General features: G+C 34.5%; 4 protein-coding genes across 11 annotated transcripts in view; 3 read left to right on the top strand and 1 right to left on the bottom strand.

Annotated features, from left to right (window-relative positions):
• Positions 1–5,300, bottom strand: part of LOC104707497 (mitogen-activated protein kinase kinase 2-like) — a 7,011-nt gene extending 1,711 nt beyond the window's left edge. Inside the window, exons 1-10 of one of the 8 annotated variants that reach the window (XM_010423865.1) lie at positions 5,188–5,300; positions 4,955–5,042; positions 4,564–4,698; positions 4,117–4,341; positions 3,854–4,036; positions 3,539–3,762; positions 3,406–3,451; positions 3,141–3,240; positions 452–592; positions 241–330 (exon numbers count right to left, since the gene is read on the bottom strand). In XM_010423865.1, the coding sequence (XP_010422167.1) occupies positions 525–592; positions 3,141–3,240; positions 3,406–3,451; positions 3,539–3,762; positions 3,854–4,036; positions 4,117–4,341; positions 4,564–4,698; positions 4,955–5,042; positions 5,188–5,264 (1,146 nt within the window). In that variant the 5' untranslated portion in view covers positions 5,265–5,300 and the 3' untranslated portion in view covers positions 241–330; positions 452–524. Of the gene's footprint in view, positions 1–116; positions 156–231; positions 331–367; positions 593–3,140; positions 3,452–3,538; positions 3,763–3,853; positions 4,037–4,116; positions 4,342–4,563; positions 4,699–4,954; positions 5,043–5,187 lie in introns of those variants that run through there. The other 7 variants (XM_010423860.2, XM_010423858.1, XM_010423862.2 and 4 more) reach the window with 7 other exon arrangements.
• Positions 5,468–5,887, top strand: LOC104709679 (TMV resistance protein N-like). Its single transcript, XM_010426250.1, has one exon. It carries the CDS (start codon positions 5,468–5,470, stop codon positions 5,885–5,887), a length of 420 nt encoding a protein of 139 aa, XP_010424552.1.
• On the top strand, positions 5,489–9,536 carry LOC104707498 (disease resistance-like protein CSA1). Its single transcript, XM_010423867.2, has 5 exons — positions 5,489–5,893; positions 5,991–7,032; positions 7,141–7,452; positions 7,551–8,606; positions 8,689–9,536. Exons 2-5 carry the CDS (start codon positions 6,073–6,075, stop codon positions 8,776–8,778), a joined length of 2,418 nt encoding a protein of 805 aa, XP_010422169.1. The 5' UTR covers positions 5,489–5,893; positions 5,991–6,072; the 3' UTR covers positions 8,779–9,536.
• LOC104707493 (TVP38/TMEM64 family membrane protein slr0305-like) lies at positions 10,798–12,794 on the top strand. The gene is made up of 4 exons (XM_010423855.2): positions 10,798–11,353; positions 11,716–11,952; positions 12,031–12,248; positions 12,337–12,794. The coding sequence occupies exons 1-4, from the start codon at positions 11,048–11,050 to the stop codon at positions 12,521–12,523; spliced, it is 948 nt and encodes a 315-aa protein (XP_010422157.1). The 5' UTR covers positions 10,798–11,047; the 3' UTR covers positions 12,524–12,794.

The raw sequence follows: 13,966 nt of genomic DNA, 5'->3' as shown, positions 1-13,966 counted from the left end.
ATAGAAACTTTATAAACAATCCAAAACATGACATATGTCATAATCACGTTAATTGATGATCTATTTACACCTCAGAAGTATCACATTGTACCAAAACTATTTAGAACTATGACCTCGTNGGCGATATGGAGGGTGTGGCTTGTCAATCCCATAAGCTGCATCATCGAAAATTGTTACTTACAACCTAAACTGTACGGTTCAACATATGAAAACATTGGAACTTCTTCTCACATGAAGTTTCTCCTAGATGGTCTTCACACAAAGCAGTTTAGATTGCATTCAGATAACATACATGGAATACTTTGCCCAAGTATGATTGGTAAATGGTAACTACAGTTTTAACAATGTTAAAAAAGGAAGATGTCGTTTAGAATGAGTAAAATAAAGCGGTAAACAGTATGACTGGAACCATTGTTAAACAAAACAGTTTATTGGTTGGTGGCAGATTTACCTAATAAATCGAAATCACATAAAGTATTCCATGTATGTTATCTGACTGCAGTCTAAACAGTTCTCACATTTTCTTACTGGATCCTCAGTTTCTCACATCGAACGTTTGCTACTAAATTCATATCATCGGCATGGTTAACGTCTTCATGTAAACCAATGATTAGACAGTTAGATAAAATAGAAGCTTTCTTTGAATATAGATCATTCTTCTTTTTTCCCAAAAGATTCCAATTTAAAATATCACAAGATATGAATTCCAAGTGGAAAATTTTCAATTAACACTCTCATTTGCTTATATACCTATAATCTTAAGATATATCGCATAAAATATCTATATATATAACTAGATAAGGGTCCGCACGTTGTGCGGGTTTTAAAATTGTTGAAGAAAATAAATCCTAAATCTTAAACAATTTAAAAAAAAAAAAAAAAAAAAAAATTATTTTCTGAAGTAAATATTAAAATAATTTTAGTTAGAGAAAAAATCATATTTGTATTTAATTTCATAAATTTATTTATATTTTTATATTTTTAATATATTATAACAATTATTACAATAATCTAAAGCTAAATTATATCCCACCAAAACTTTTGTCAAATAATCATCATTACAAATATTATTATTGTCAAATTTCAAAAATGTTTCAAAATTAATTACAAAATATTTTACATACAAAGAATTCATCAAACCAACATATAATTAGTAGCCACATATAATTACGGTATCTTTTAATGTTCTTTATCACCACCTATAAAATGTCTTTTAAACAAATTAAACAACTTTTATATTGCTTTACTTTTATTTTGGCATGATTATAGTTCTTATAATTATTAAAATTGTTTTGTGACATAGTTTCTTTGACCATGAATTTTTTAACTCCAAAAATATTTTGGATGAACAACTGGTGAAAATTATCTACTCGATTACAATGATTTTATGACCAACCCAATAAAATTTAAGAAATTGAAACAAAGTTAATATAACATAATAAAAAGAAAAAATTGAAAATTATAATCATGATAGTATATATAAGTCTTAGATAATTCAAATATATAAAATAGAAACTTTATAAACCATCCAAAACATGACATATGTCATAATCACGTTAAAGGATCGATGACCTATTTACTCCTCAGAAGTATCACATTGTACCAAAACTATTTAGCACTATGACCTCGTCTCAAATATTATTGAATCGTAAGTTCTCAACTTATTTCTACCCGAATCAAAAGTTCTTATATATTTCTCTATATATCTTGGTTTAAACGGTTTACTAACCAAATTCGATAGAAAACCACATAAATTCCGTTTGAAACCAATTTTAGAATGATTTACTGTTCCAACTTCCAAAATTTCAAAATCGCTTCTCAATTACTTGATCAAGCAGCTCTTGTTTCAGTACTGGAATCATTGACATTATCTAGAAGAGAAAACTCTAGATTTTGATCAGAAACATCAACCACCGACTAATCTTCAAAACTTATAATGCTACTAACTATAGAATCACTTTTGGAACCTCCACCAGTGTTTCCATCCTCGATTAATTTAGCGGGCTTTATATATTTTAATTCCATTTTATTGCATCTGATAGTTTCCACTGAAGAACCCGCATAAATGAAAGACCCACAATAGATCAGTAAAATTATATCAGAAAAAAAAATCAAAGATCAAAGGTTTCGATATAAACATGTAAATTTATGTAGATCTATTGTTATTTTTTTAGATTTGTTATTCACTATTTATTGATTAATAATAACATACATGCTTAATGAATTATTATTTTGTTTATACATGTCAAAATCTAATTGAGAAAACATGTATAATATAATTACCGTACAATGGAATATATATTAGTTTTCTTACTTTTTCTTTTTGATTTAGGAATTTATATGTATTTATATATCTAAACATGTAAATTTTATGTAGATTTAATGTTATTATCTTAATTAGCTGTTTTGAAAATAATAATTTTTCGACACATGTCAAGATCTCATGTCAAGATCTCATCAGTATACTTGACACGTGTCACAATCCTGTTAATGGCTAACTTTAAAAACCCAACTTCTATCTTAACATTTTTGGAGTACATTTTTGTGTCATCCTTTCTTATCTCTGTATCCAAACAAGTCCCAACTAAATTCTCTACAATCCTTACAACCAAAAACAATAATTTCCTTATTTGATAATATTAATTTCCTAAAATCTATCTACCTAATTTAAAGCAATATATTAGATTAAAATATAATTCTCCTTTCACTTTTATTTAATCTTATATTTAATTATTTAAATTACTATTTAACACATTAAGTTAATAAAATTTTAGATTTTTTTTTAGTATATGATGTTATTTGAATTTTTATAAACAGATATTTTTAGAATTTTTGTAACCAAACAAGTATATTCAGATATAGATTATTTCACATTTGAATTATTTTAATATATAATGAATATCTATCTTAACCTTTTTATTAATTACTTGTGAGAACACACATATATAACAACATAACATTTATATTAAAACTTAAAGAAACTTGATCTATTTATAATATATTCAAAAGTTTTTTTTAAATAGTTATATAATAAGATAAGAGCATTTTTTTTAATTGGAAGTTAACACAAGAAACCTCAGATGATAACAGGAACCAAAAGGTGATACTCTGTCTCCCTGTAGTTTAAACGGCGAACGTACCAGATAGATTCCCACGTGTTGCAAGCGGCGATCCTGCATCTGTGAAGTAAGACGCCAGATTGATCCCCGAGTAGTCGTATTTGTTCAAAAAAGGATGTTCCTGAAATTTTTTTTGACCCAGAGGATGGTTTAACACTTGAATGGATAAAACAAAATCAGCAAAAGGGATTATTATACAACAATAGTTCATTTTTGATCCAGAAGATGCTTCAACGTTTGAATCGATAAAAAGATGCAAAAGAGATTTTATAACAAAAAAAAAAACCATTAGTTCCTTAGCATAGCTTCTGCTGTTCGGATCCTTCTGTAAACTGAAAGAGAGTGTAGTGTAGAATATATTAAGTCAGTCAGTACGCAATCCAAGTAAGAAAGCTGCTTTTGTTTTTTTGAGAAATTACCATGCGGAGATGAATGAAGATAACTCAAGGGAGAAACTTCCTGAAGGAAGAGCAGGTGGCGGTTGGTCAACGATGGCATTCATCAACTCGTAAACACTGGTCCATCTTCTCTTTTGATTTTGAGGTGCATAAGGAAACTTTCCTGTTGCACATTCGAGCACTACTAATCCCAAGCTCCATATATCACTTTTACGACCATACATGCTTCCAACAATTCTCTCTGGCTGCAAAAAGGAAAAATTAAAAATCTCAATTTTTAACCGCTGAGAAGGGTTTCAAACTAGTCAATGCTAAACAGACAAACAAGATACTTACAGACATATAATTGTAAGTCTCCACAAATGTGGTTGCTAAACCTGCTGTGTTTTTAATAACGGTACTCACACCAAAGTCAGTTATTTTGACTTCTCCTCTGTGGTTGATCAACAGCTTTGATGGTTTCAAGTCACGGTGGATGATATGCCTATCATGATGAAGATAGATCAGTCCTTGGGTCACCTCTATTATCAGATTCAAGAAATCACATCAATCGACCGATACAAGAAAGTATGGTATTTAGTATTTTCCGTGTTGCTTACTTGTCTAAAGATGGCAGAAAGATATGACTCAGGGATGGCTTTAACTGATTTGAGAAAGTCTGCTAGAGATCCTCCGTCCATGTACTCCATAATTAGTGAGATTGCTCCATTGTTGTTAAATGATTGGTACGAGGTAACAAGATATGGACATTGTGACGATTGAGTTATTTTCAACTCTTGTGCAATTGACTTGCGGATTTCTTCATCGACGTTAAGTTGAAAGACCTAATTATATAGCATAAGAGTCATGCGAGAAAGAGAAGAATAAAATAGAAAGTGCAGGGTGAAAAGGCAATTGAGGAAAACAGGAGAAACAGTAGCATATACCATTAGAAAAAGGCCCAGAACTATTTTAAATGGATTTAAAAAAGATTTATTATGCTCAGAACACATAAAAGAAGACCAAATTAGCTCATCATATACGACATAGAATCTGAGGATGGTTACCTTGGCGGCGAAATATTGGCGAGTCCATTTGTGTCGAACCAACTGAACAACACCACTGCTTCCTTTTGCAATGACTTCAACCATAACCAAATCCGACAAGCTCAGTTGACCATCAGCTGGCTTAATTGGAGAGACCTGAAAAACACAGTTGCAACAAAAACAGGTTACAAAAGTAATCAAGAAGACATGAGCTTGAAATGTGTAAATCCCTGAATTCTCTTTGTCCAAAAATACAGTAATGAACTTAAAAAAAGTTTCTAATTATGATCAGATCCACAAAACACATTACATTTTATGCATTCCAACTAACCTAAACTCAGCAAAATATTCATTCACAGTTACATATTTCGAAATTCAGTACCTAGAAAAAGAGAAAGAGAGGAAGACTTACAGCTTCAGGCTCCCATTGAGAGATGATCCGAATTCCATCCTTGTTAACTCGCAGATGTCCATCCTTAAACGTACCGCTCTTCGTCGTCCTACAGAGAGACCACAAAACCCTAAGTTCCCCCTCCACAAACACCAAAAACAAAACCAGAGACAGACATTTCCGCACATAAAAACACATCATCAAATCTATATCCATAGATCCATGAAGAAATAGATAAAAAAAAATATATATACAGGAACTTGGTGTTGGATTGCTCCCCAGCAGCTGGAATTGAGAGCTTGAGATTATCGCTAAATCCATCTTTCTTCATCGTCTACTTCGCTTCTTCAGAGTTTCAATTTCTTTTTTTCTTTCTGGGAAGCCATTAGTTTGACTTTATCTATTTAGGAATAGGAACCGACACAATTTGCGGTACAAATAAAAAAAACTCTTATCCCTAACAGAGTGTGTGAGCTTGGGATACATAGGTAATCTGTAGAGTATATTGATTCTGGATCCTAAGCTTTTTCACCGATGGAGTCTCCTCCTGCTTCCTCTGCAAAGTTCGATGTGTTTCTTAGTTTCAGAGGTTTCGACACACGAAACAACTTCACAGGCCATCTACAAGATAAGCTTTCCGGAAAGGGAATCGACGACAGGCTCCGCCGAGGGGACGACATCGCCGCGCTTTTCGATCGAATCGAGCAATCCAAGATTGCCATCATTGTCTTCTCGAAGAACTTCACAAACTCCGCGTGGTGCCTCCGAGAGCTTGTGAAAATCCTCCAGTGTAGGGACATAAACAAACAGGTGGTGATACCAATCTTCTACAAAATTGAAAAATCAGAGTTGTTGATGGTGGGAGACGAGCGTTTCACTGAGGACGAGTCTTCATCATGGAGAGAGAGCTGCGTTGACCACAGCTTTCAACATCTCTGGCTATGTTATCAATGAATCTAGGTAAAACTCCACTTGTCCACGGGTTAATAATGCTTTATTATTAAGTGAACTTTCACTATATATATGATTTGTTCTAAAACCAAGCTTCATCTTCTAGCACGTCCGAGGCTAAACTTGTGAACGAAAAGCTATTATCGTGCCATGAGTTGGGTTCTGTTCGTGTCATAGGGATAGTTGGCATGGCTGGGATTGGTAAAAGCGCCCTTGCTGATTGTTTGTACGGACGGTTGCGAGGTCAGTTCGATGGTAGCTGTTTTCTTTCAAAAATCAGTGAAAATCTAGGTCGAAGCGGGTTAGAATATTTGTTAGAGAAGCTCTTGTCTACATTGCTAAACGAAAGAAATCTGGAGATTGGAGCTCCTGAAACTGCACATGCGAAATTTGAGAGCCGTCTCAAGAGCAAGAAACTGCTTATTGTGCTTGATGATGTGAATCATGAGAAACAAGTAAGAGATCTTATGGGGCACCGTAATTGGTATCGAGGAGGAAGTAGAATCATCGTTACTACTAGAGACTGTAAACTGGTGGAGACGATCCAAGGCCGGAAATATTTGCTCCCGAAATTGAATGATAGAGAAGCCTTGAAGCTCTTTAGCTCGAATGCGTTTGGTGACACTGGCCCTCTAAAAGAGTTTCAGAGTTTGACAAATATGGTTCTTGATTATGCTAAAGGCCACCCTTTGGCTCTTAAGGTTTTAGGATCTGATCTTTGCCAGAAGGATAAACAGTTTTGGGAAGCTAGGTTGGAAATACTCAAAAGTAAATCTCATGGAGATATCTACGAAGTTCTTGAAACTAGTTTTGATGAACTTAGCATTGAGCAGAAAGATATCTTTCTTGATATTGCATGTTTCTTTCGATCAGAGAAGGTGGATTACGTGACAAGCCTTTTGTACAGTCGTGGAACGAATGTGTCTACCGTGATACAAGAACTCGTTGACAAATGTTTGATTACCCTTGTTGATAATCGCATCGAGATGCATGACATGTTGCAGACGATGGGAAAGGAGATTAGTACAAAACCAGAACCAATCGGAATAAGAGACTATAGGTGGATATCACAACATCGTCCGCAGCGCGATTGGCATCTCAGACTATGGGATTGTGAAGATATCTGTGACCAGCTGACAAAAGACATGGTACGTAGTGGCATATTCTTGGTGATATTATATAGTTTAAAATTTGATATTATTTTAGCATCTCGCTTTGAACTAACTACTGTATATCTACTACCACTTGATTGATAGGGTTCTAAAAAAATAAGAGGGATTTTTCTTGACACATCAAATCTAGGAGAAATGCGTCTAAGATCCAAAGCCTTCAACGGGATGTACAATCTCAAATACATAAAAATTTATGATTCTCGGTGTTCTCGTAGGTGTGAAGTGGATCATAAACTGTACTCTCGAAATGGGTTTGATTTCCTTCCTGATGAACTTACTTATCTACATTGGCATGGATGCCCTCTACAGAGTCTCCCTCAGAACTTTTACCCCAAGAACCTAGTCGACCTTAAGTTGCCATATAGTAAATTAGTAGAGATTTGGGGTGATGACAAGGTATGTATATTCATGTCTAGTTTCACCAGTCATTAGCTAAACTCTTGAATGCTGATTTCTATCAATGATTTGACTTCTGATTGGATCTTCTGTCACAGGATGCTAGAATGCTCAAATGGGTCGACCTCAGTCATTCGTTGGAACTACGCCGGTGTTTGGGTTTGGCAAATGCTCAAAATCTTGAAAGATTGAATCTGGAAGGATGTAAAAGTTTGGAAAAGTTGCCATCATCGATGAATTGTTTGGAAAAGCTTATTTACCTCAATCTCAGGGAATGCACAAGCCTTAGGAGTCTTCCAAAAGAAATAAAAAACCAATCCCTGCAAACTCTTATTCTCAGCGGCTGCTCCAGCTTAAAGAAATGTCCACTAATCTCAGAAAATGTTGAAGTTCTACTTTTAGATGGCACTGCTATAAAGACCCTTCCTGAATCCATTGAAACCTTAAGAAAACTTGTTTTGTTGAATTTGAGGAACTGCAAAAAGCTGAAGCGTCTTACTTCTGGTCTTTATAAGTTGAACTGTCTACGAGAGCTAATACTTTCAGGCTGCTCACAACTAGAGGTTTTTCCAGACATCAAGGAAGACATGGAGGCTTTGGAGATTTTTCTTCTAGATGATACAGCCATCACTGAGATGCCAAAGATGATGCATTTGAGCAATATCAAGACATTTTCGCTATGTGGAACAAGCAGTCAAGATTTTATTAGTATGTTCTTCATGTCACCAACATTGTGCTGTTCTCGGTTAACAGATCTTTACCTCTCAAGATGCAATCTCTACAAACTCCCAGATAATATTGGTGGTCTATCCTCTCTGCAGTCTTTATGTTTAAGCGGGAACAACATCGATAATCTGCCAGAGAGCTTCAACCAACTTCAGAATCTGAAATGGTTTGATTTAAAGTATTGCAAATTCCTCAAATCTATACCAGCCCTTCCTCAAAACCTGCAATATCTGGATGCACATGAGTGCGAGTCACTTGAAACTTTGACAAATCCATTGACACAGTTGAATGTGGGAGAGAGGATCCAGTCTATGTTCATATTTAGCAATTGTTACAAACTCAACAAAGAAGCACATGAGAGCCTTGTGGGTCATGCTCGAATCAAAAGTCAATTGATGGCTAATGCATCTGCCAAACGTTATTATAGGGTATTGTCTTTTTATCCTTCTATCTCCCTAGCTCTCACCATGAAAAGAAATAGAACAAAATCTTATTGTCGGTCTTTTGCAGGGATTCATCCCAGAGCCTCTGGTCGGAATCAGTTTTCCGGCAACTGATATACCTAGCTGGTTCTGCCACCAAAGATTGGACGCTCACTAGATATCCCATTGTCTCCGCATTGGTGTGACACTAACATTGTTGGATTTGCCTTATCTGTAGTTGTCTCATTCAAGGACTATGAAGACCGTGCGAAACGTTTGTCGGTAAAGTGTTGTGGCAGATTCGAGAACCAAGAGGGTTCCTTCACAAGATTTGATTTCACTGTCGCAGGCTGGAATGAGCCATGTGGATCGCTTAACCATGAACCAAGAAAGCTCACTTCTGATCACGTTTTCATGGGATACAATAGTTGCTTCCACGTTAAGAATCTCCATGCAGAAACTGAAAACTATTGCTACACGAAGGCTTCGTTCAAATTTTATGTGACGAATGATGAAACAAGGAAGAAGATGGAAACTTGTGAAGTTATAAAATGTGGGATGAGTTTAGTGTATGTTCATGAAGATGTTGATTGTATGTTGCTGAAACGAACGAAACTAGTTCAGTCAAGTTTGCAGACCGAACCAACCTATTCCTACGGTCTAGATGATGTTATGGATGATGTTAGACCCAAGAGAGGACTTCGCCAGTTTGCTGGTGGTGAAGAAACAGATTGTAAGAGAAAGAAGGAAGAGAAGATCACAGCGTAATAAAATCTAGGAAATAATAAATGCCTATTATATGTGTATCTTCTATCGAAAAATAAGGATTAGTTCATGATGATTATGTGTAGCATGATAATTAGGTGATTTCGTAAACAAAAGAATATGCAGACAAAGAAATTGATCCATGTCTTTAAATAAACCTGCTTCCCATAATCACTTTTTGTTATTCGATACAAAATTGAAGACATTGACCATGTCACTTTCATATCAAAGATGCTCAATTTAATATGCTACAGCCTACACACATCTGATTTCTCCAATGAGAATGAAATCTGAAGTAAGTCCCATAGTATTCCACTACTAAAAAGAAGATTTATGTGAAGAATATCAACAAATGAGTATATATAGATAAAAAAAAGCTAGCCAACATATACTAAAGATGTGTAATACCAAATGCAGAGTCAACACACCACCATTAACAGAGACATAAAGAGGACGTGCAAAACTAATTTAAAATACTCGCATCTTCTAAAATAATTAAGTAATTGTTATATTCAAGAACCCTGTATCTATTAGAAAAATCAACAATGACGAATATAACTTGATAAAAGATTAGCCACAATCCTAATGTAAAAGTAGACTTCACGTTAAATAAGAGAACAGAGTCCAAGTGCATTCACAGGAGGTCCAAAACATTGACAACGATAAAAATAATTAACTTATTAAATCTTGGCTTTACTTATGCAGCTAGAAAAAAAACTATTTTGGAACTTTAGGCGATACATGTCTACGTCTACGAAGCTTCATAGTTCATGCACTCAGTTAACGAATGCTCTAAAGATTTGCAAACCATGATATCAATCTAAAAAAAAGAAAATGAAAAGTTATAAAAGAGTCGCACGAAAACGAAACTAACGACAAACTACAAAAAAGGAAGCAAACAACTAATCGTCCTTTGTTATGGCCACGTGTATGGCAATAAAGCCACCACCTCTTATGTTTGATTGGTCCTGTACTCAACACAACTGGCTGAAAGTGAGAGATTTTACAAAACCGGTCTAATAATCAAATATTGTTTTTCAGTATAAAGTTAAAAACAATATATAATTCTTTCTTAACTTAGTATTTCAATTTAAATATTGTTTTTTTTTTAACTAAGCCAGTTAACTATAGTATAATTAGAAAAAAAAATAAACTATTCTTTTAAATAGTTGTCTTTCTTTAGTTATATATACCTTTAAATCAAAGATATTGGATTATTACACCCAAAATAATTTCAAAATAACATTATCCACACGCCTTTGCCGACATGATCCAGGTGTTTTTTTCAAACCAACTAATATTCTATTATTTTACGTCAACCGTGAGTTCAACCATTTTGTATATTTATATTATTTTTTCGTAAACTGAATAAAATAAAGCAAAAAAAAAAACCAATATAAATGGGAAAATAAATAAAATTAAAGAAAGGAACTTGCGTCAAGAAGGCTAGCCATGACACTTTAACAAACAAAAACTTTGGATTTTGTTTCTCTTTTCCTCAAAAAATCACACAAATCTTCTCTATTCGTTTCTCTCAATCCTTCCTTCTTCCTCAGGTTTCTGAGGATTCGTTTTGAGTTTTTCGTCATCACTGTGTTGTGTCCTCCCGTTCCTTCTCCGATAACCATCGGAGAATCGAGTCGTTCGTCTCTGTTTTCTAGGTTAGTACTACTACGTACTCGATGACTTATCACGAGGAAGACGATGCGGTTTCTGAAGTTCGGGCGAGAGTTGAAGATGATAGAGATGAGAAATCAGGGAATTACGTTAAACTTAGTGATGATGAGTTTGAAGAACATCGAGAAGAAGAAGATTCATCATCATCATCACCGTCCTCTTCTTCTTCTTCTTCTTCTTCTTCTTCTTCTTCTTCTTGTGGACAGAAACGATCTGTGTGGTTTTGGATCAAGCTTGGTTTTTTCTTCACGATTCTGACTGCTTTGTGTCTCGCTGGTTACAAATGGCTCGCTCCTTTAATCATGGATAAGGTTTGTTGTTCTATGTGTTTTGTCTTCTCAAAGTTTTGTTCTTTAATCAATTGGGTTTCAACATATGTAATTTCCCACAAGTTTGTAATGATGAAATTGAGGTTCCTTTATATGATTGGGGTTGTGCTGTGTTACCCTGCTATTAGCTCAGGATTAATGTGACTTGGAGTTGTGTACTTTCCTATTAGCTCAGGTTCCGAGTCCCCCAATTGCTCTGTAATGAAAGTTAAATCAGAATTGAGATTTTGTAGTTTGATGTTCTGTGGCTTTATTGTTGCCTGATTCTCTTAACAAATCCAGTTTGTAACATCTTTGGCTATGTTGCTAACAGTGGGGATTTATCAATTTGTCTTTGTTTTCAGGAGCTAATCCCACTTATAAAATGGGAGATGGAGACATTTACACACCCGGTGTGTGGTATTATTGTGTTTGCATCCGTGTCTTTATTCCCTGTGATACTTATTCCAACTACGCCATCAATGTGGGTGGCTGGGATTACATTTGGTTATGGCTATGGTCTTCTCCTTACTCTTCCAGCTGTAGCTATTGGTGTATCACTTCCTTACTTCATCAGCTATCTCTTCTGCAACAAAATTCAAGTATGTGTCTTTCTTAAGTACTCATGAGTAATTGGCTTCTTCATCAACATGATTGTTGAAAATGTATTATGTTGCCAGGGTTGGTTAGAAAAATATCCAGATCAAGCTGCAATGTTGAGAGCTGCTGGTGGAGGCAGTTGGTTTCACCAGTTTCGAGCTGTAACGTTAATACGGATTTCTCCATTCCCTTTTGCTCTTTATAACTATTGCGCTGTTGCAACTCGTGTGAAGTACGGTCCTTACATAGCTGGTTCCCTCGCGGGCATGGCGCCAGAGATTTTCGTCGCACTTTATACGTAAGTGTGGAATTGTCTTGCAATTTTGATGATAATGGAATCATTTGTTTTTAGCATGCTGATGATGTTGCTGTTTTGGTGTTTGTAGAGGGATTCTTATAAGGACACTGGCAGATGCATCCACTGTGGAACAAAAAGGCATCTCGATTCTTCAGATTGTTCTCAACATTATTGGTTTTGTAGCAACCGTTGTGACAACTATTCTCATCACTAAGTATGCGAAAAGACAGCTCGAAGTTATGAAGAAGGAGGAGGAAGCTTTGTTATTACAGTAATGGAGAGACAACAACCTTTTGTCTCTGCTTTTAGTCCCAAAGTACAGGTTTTGTCCAATATGTGAAAGAACTCTTGATTTTTGGGTCTCTGAGTTCTTCACTACTGTTTTTGGTTTGTTTACAAAGAAAAGGTAGAAAAGAAATTTATAAACCCAGCAAACTCTCTAACCTCTAATCTTAGTATATGTTTTTCTGGATCTTTTGCTTTTTGATGTTGGAAAATAATCAATTAACTGACCTTGTTGTTTATATAGTTGAAAACTTCAGATCATGTCTCATTCTACGTCCTCTCATGTAAAATAGTTGTTTATAGTTCTCATGTAAGACTTTCATAATTTATCCAAGCAAACCCTTTAACCAAAAAAAAAAGAAAAAATCTGAAGATTGGAAATTGTCTAATTGGTATGTACGTACAAGTCGTGTGAATGTGATGAGTGATCCATGATAATTGTATTAAAAATTATTTTGTAACTAGAATATGACCAGAATACGAAGTCGTTGTAATAGTGTTGACTGTTGATGTTATGTCAGTCTATCAGATCATCCAGATTCTATAGAATAATGTGCGTGTAAACGTAACAGTAGCAGAGAATGAGAGAGAACTGAAAACTTGCAGCTTCGAATATTATGGCCTAAATTGAGAAAAGGCCCAATGTTTTTGTCTTTTAGATTTCTTTTTATTAATTTGTTTCCAAATGCGTTCGGTGCAATAAGAAACCTTACCTATGATGCCCAATACTGCGCATGTGAGCCCAATTCAATAAACTACAGTAAACGATGAGTCAATCGATATGTTTAATTTTCACTTATGTAAAATATAATCAGTTAAAATATATATATGTATAGTAGCCAAACGTATACTGTACGTAGCCTATATATCCAATTTTCCCATAATTTATACAGGTTTTATATCGGTTACAATTTAAAATTGTTCATATTGGTGCATTTGAGCTCTTCCAACACAATAAACAGAGAAACAAATATGTTCAACCAACCACTCTCATCCCCAAGTAAATGTTGTCTTAATTCCCTTCAAAAAGTGCTTTTGGAACAAAACCCGAAATCCTTTTGACACAGTTTTGTCTAAAAAGTTTATATGTAAAGTTAAGCGTTTACATTTTGTCCTACCTATGAACCAGAAAATTAATTATTTGTCCTATTATCTTCAAAAAAATTCGTGGGTCTTTGGTGTCTATATATACTTTTCTTTTTAAAACTGTTAGACAAAAATAGTTGCCCAATTAGCAGTAAAAAATGATATGTCAAAACAACATAGTTTTCATTTTTTAATCAAAATAAGGCCATGAATGGCTGGTTTTTGACTCGTTTTTAGATTTTGGATTTTAGTTTTTATTTTTGTAAAACCTTGAATGGTATTTTGATTAGTTTTTGGTTTTTACGTATAATAATTATTTTAAAAATAGGAAAATAATAATTATAAAT

Source organism: Camelina sativa, chromosome 8 (assembly GCF_000633955.1).
Source record: "Camelina sativa cultivar DH55 chromosome 8, Cs, whole genome shotgun sequence".
NCBI lineage: Eukaryota > Viridiplantae > Streptophyta > Magnoliopsida > Brassicales > Brassicaceae > Camelina > Camelina sativa.
This window is presented reverse-complemented; position numbering and strand designations above follow the sequence as displayed.

Excerpts from the sequence above, each read along its gene's own strand:
- LOC104707493 (XM_010423855.2), top strand. The coding sequence starts at position 11,048 with ATGACTTATCACGAGGAAGACGATGCGGTTTCTGAAGTTCGGGCGAGA. Across the intron at positions 11,354-11,715 it reads CTCCTTTAATCATGGATAAG|GAGCTAATCCCACTTATAAA; the intron begins GTTTGTTGTTCT and ends CTTTGTTTTCAG. Across the intron at positions 12,249-12,336 it reads ATTTTCGTCGCACTTTATAC|AGGGATTCTTATAAGGACAC; the intron begins GTAAGTGTGGAA and ends TGGTGTTTGTAG.
- LOC104707498 (XM_010423867.2), top strand. The coding sequence starts at position 6,073 with ATGGCTGGGATTGGTAAAAGCGCCCTTGCTGATTGTTTGTACGGACGG. Across the intron at positions 7,453-7,550 it reads AGATTTGGGGTGATGACAAG|GATGCTAGAATGCTCAAATG; the intron begins GTATGTATATTC and ends CTTCTGTCACAG. Across the intron at positions 8,607-8,688 it reads CTGCCAAACGTTATTATAGG|GGATTCATCCCAGAGCCTCT; the intron begins GTATTGTCTTTT and ends GGTCTTTTGCAG.
- LOC104709679 (XM_010426250.1), top strand. The coding sequence starts at position 5,468 with ATGGAGTCTCCTCCTGCTTCCTCTGCAAAGTTCGATGTGTTTCTTAGT.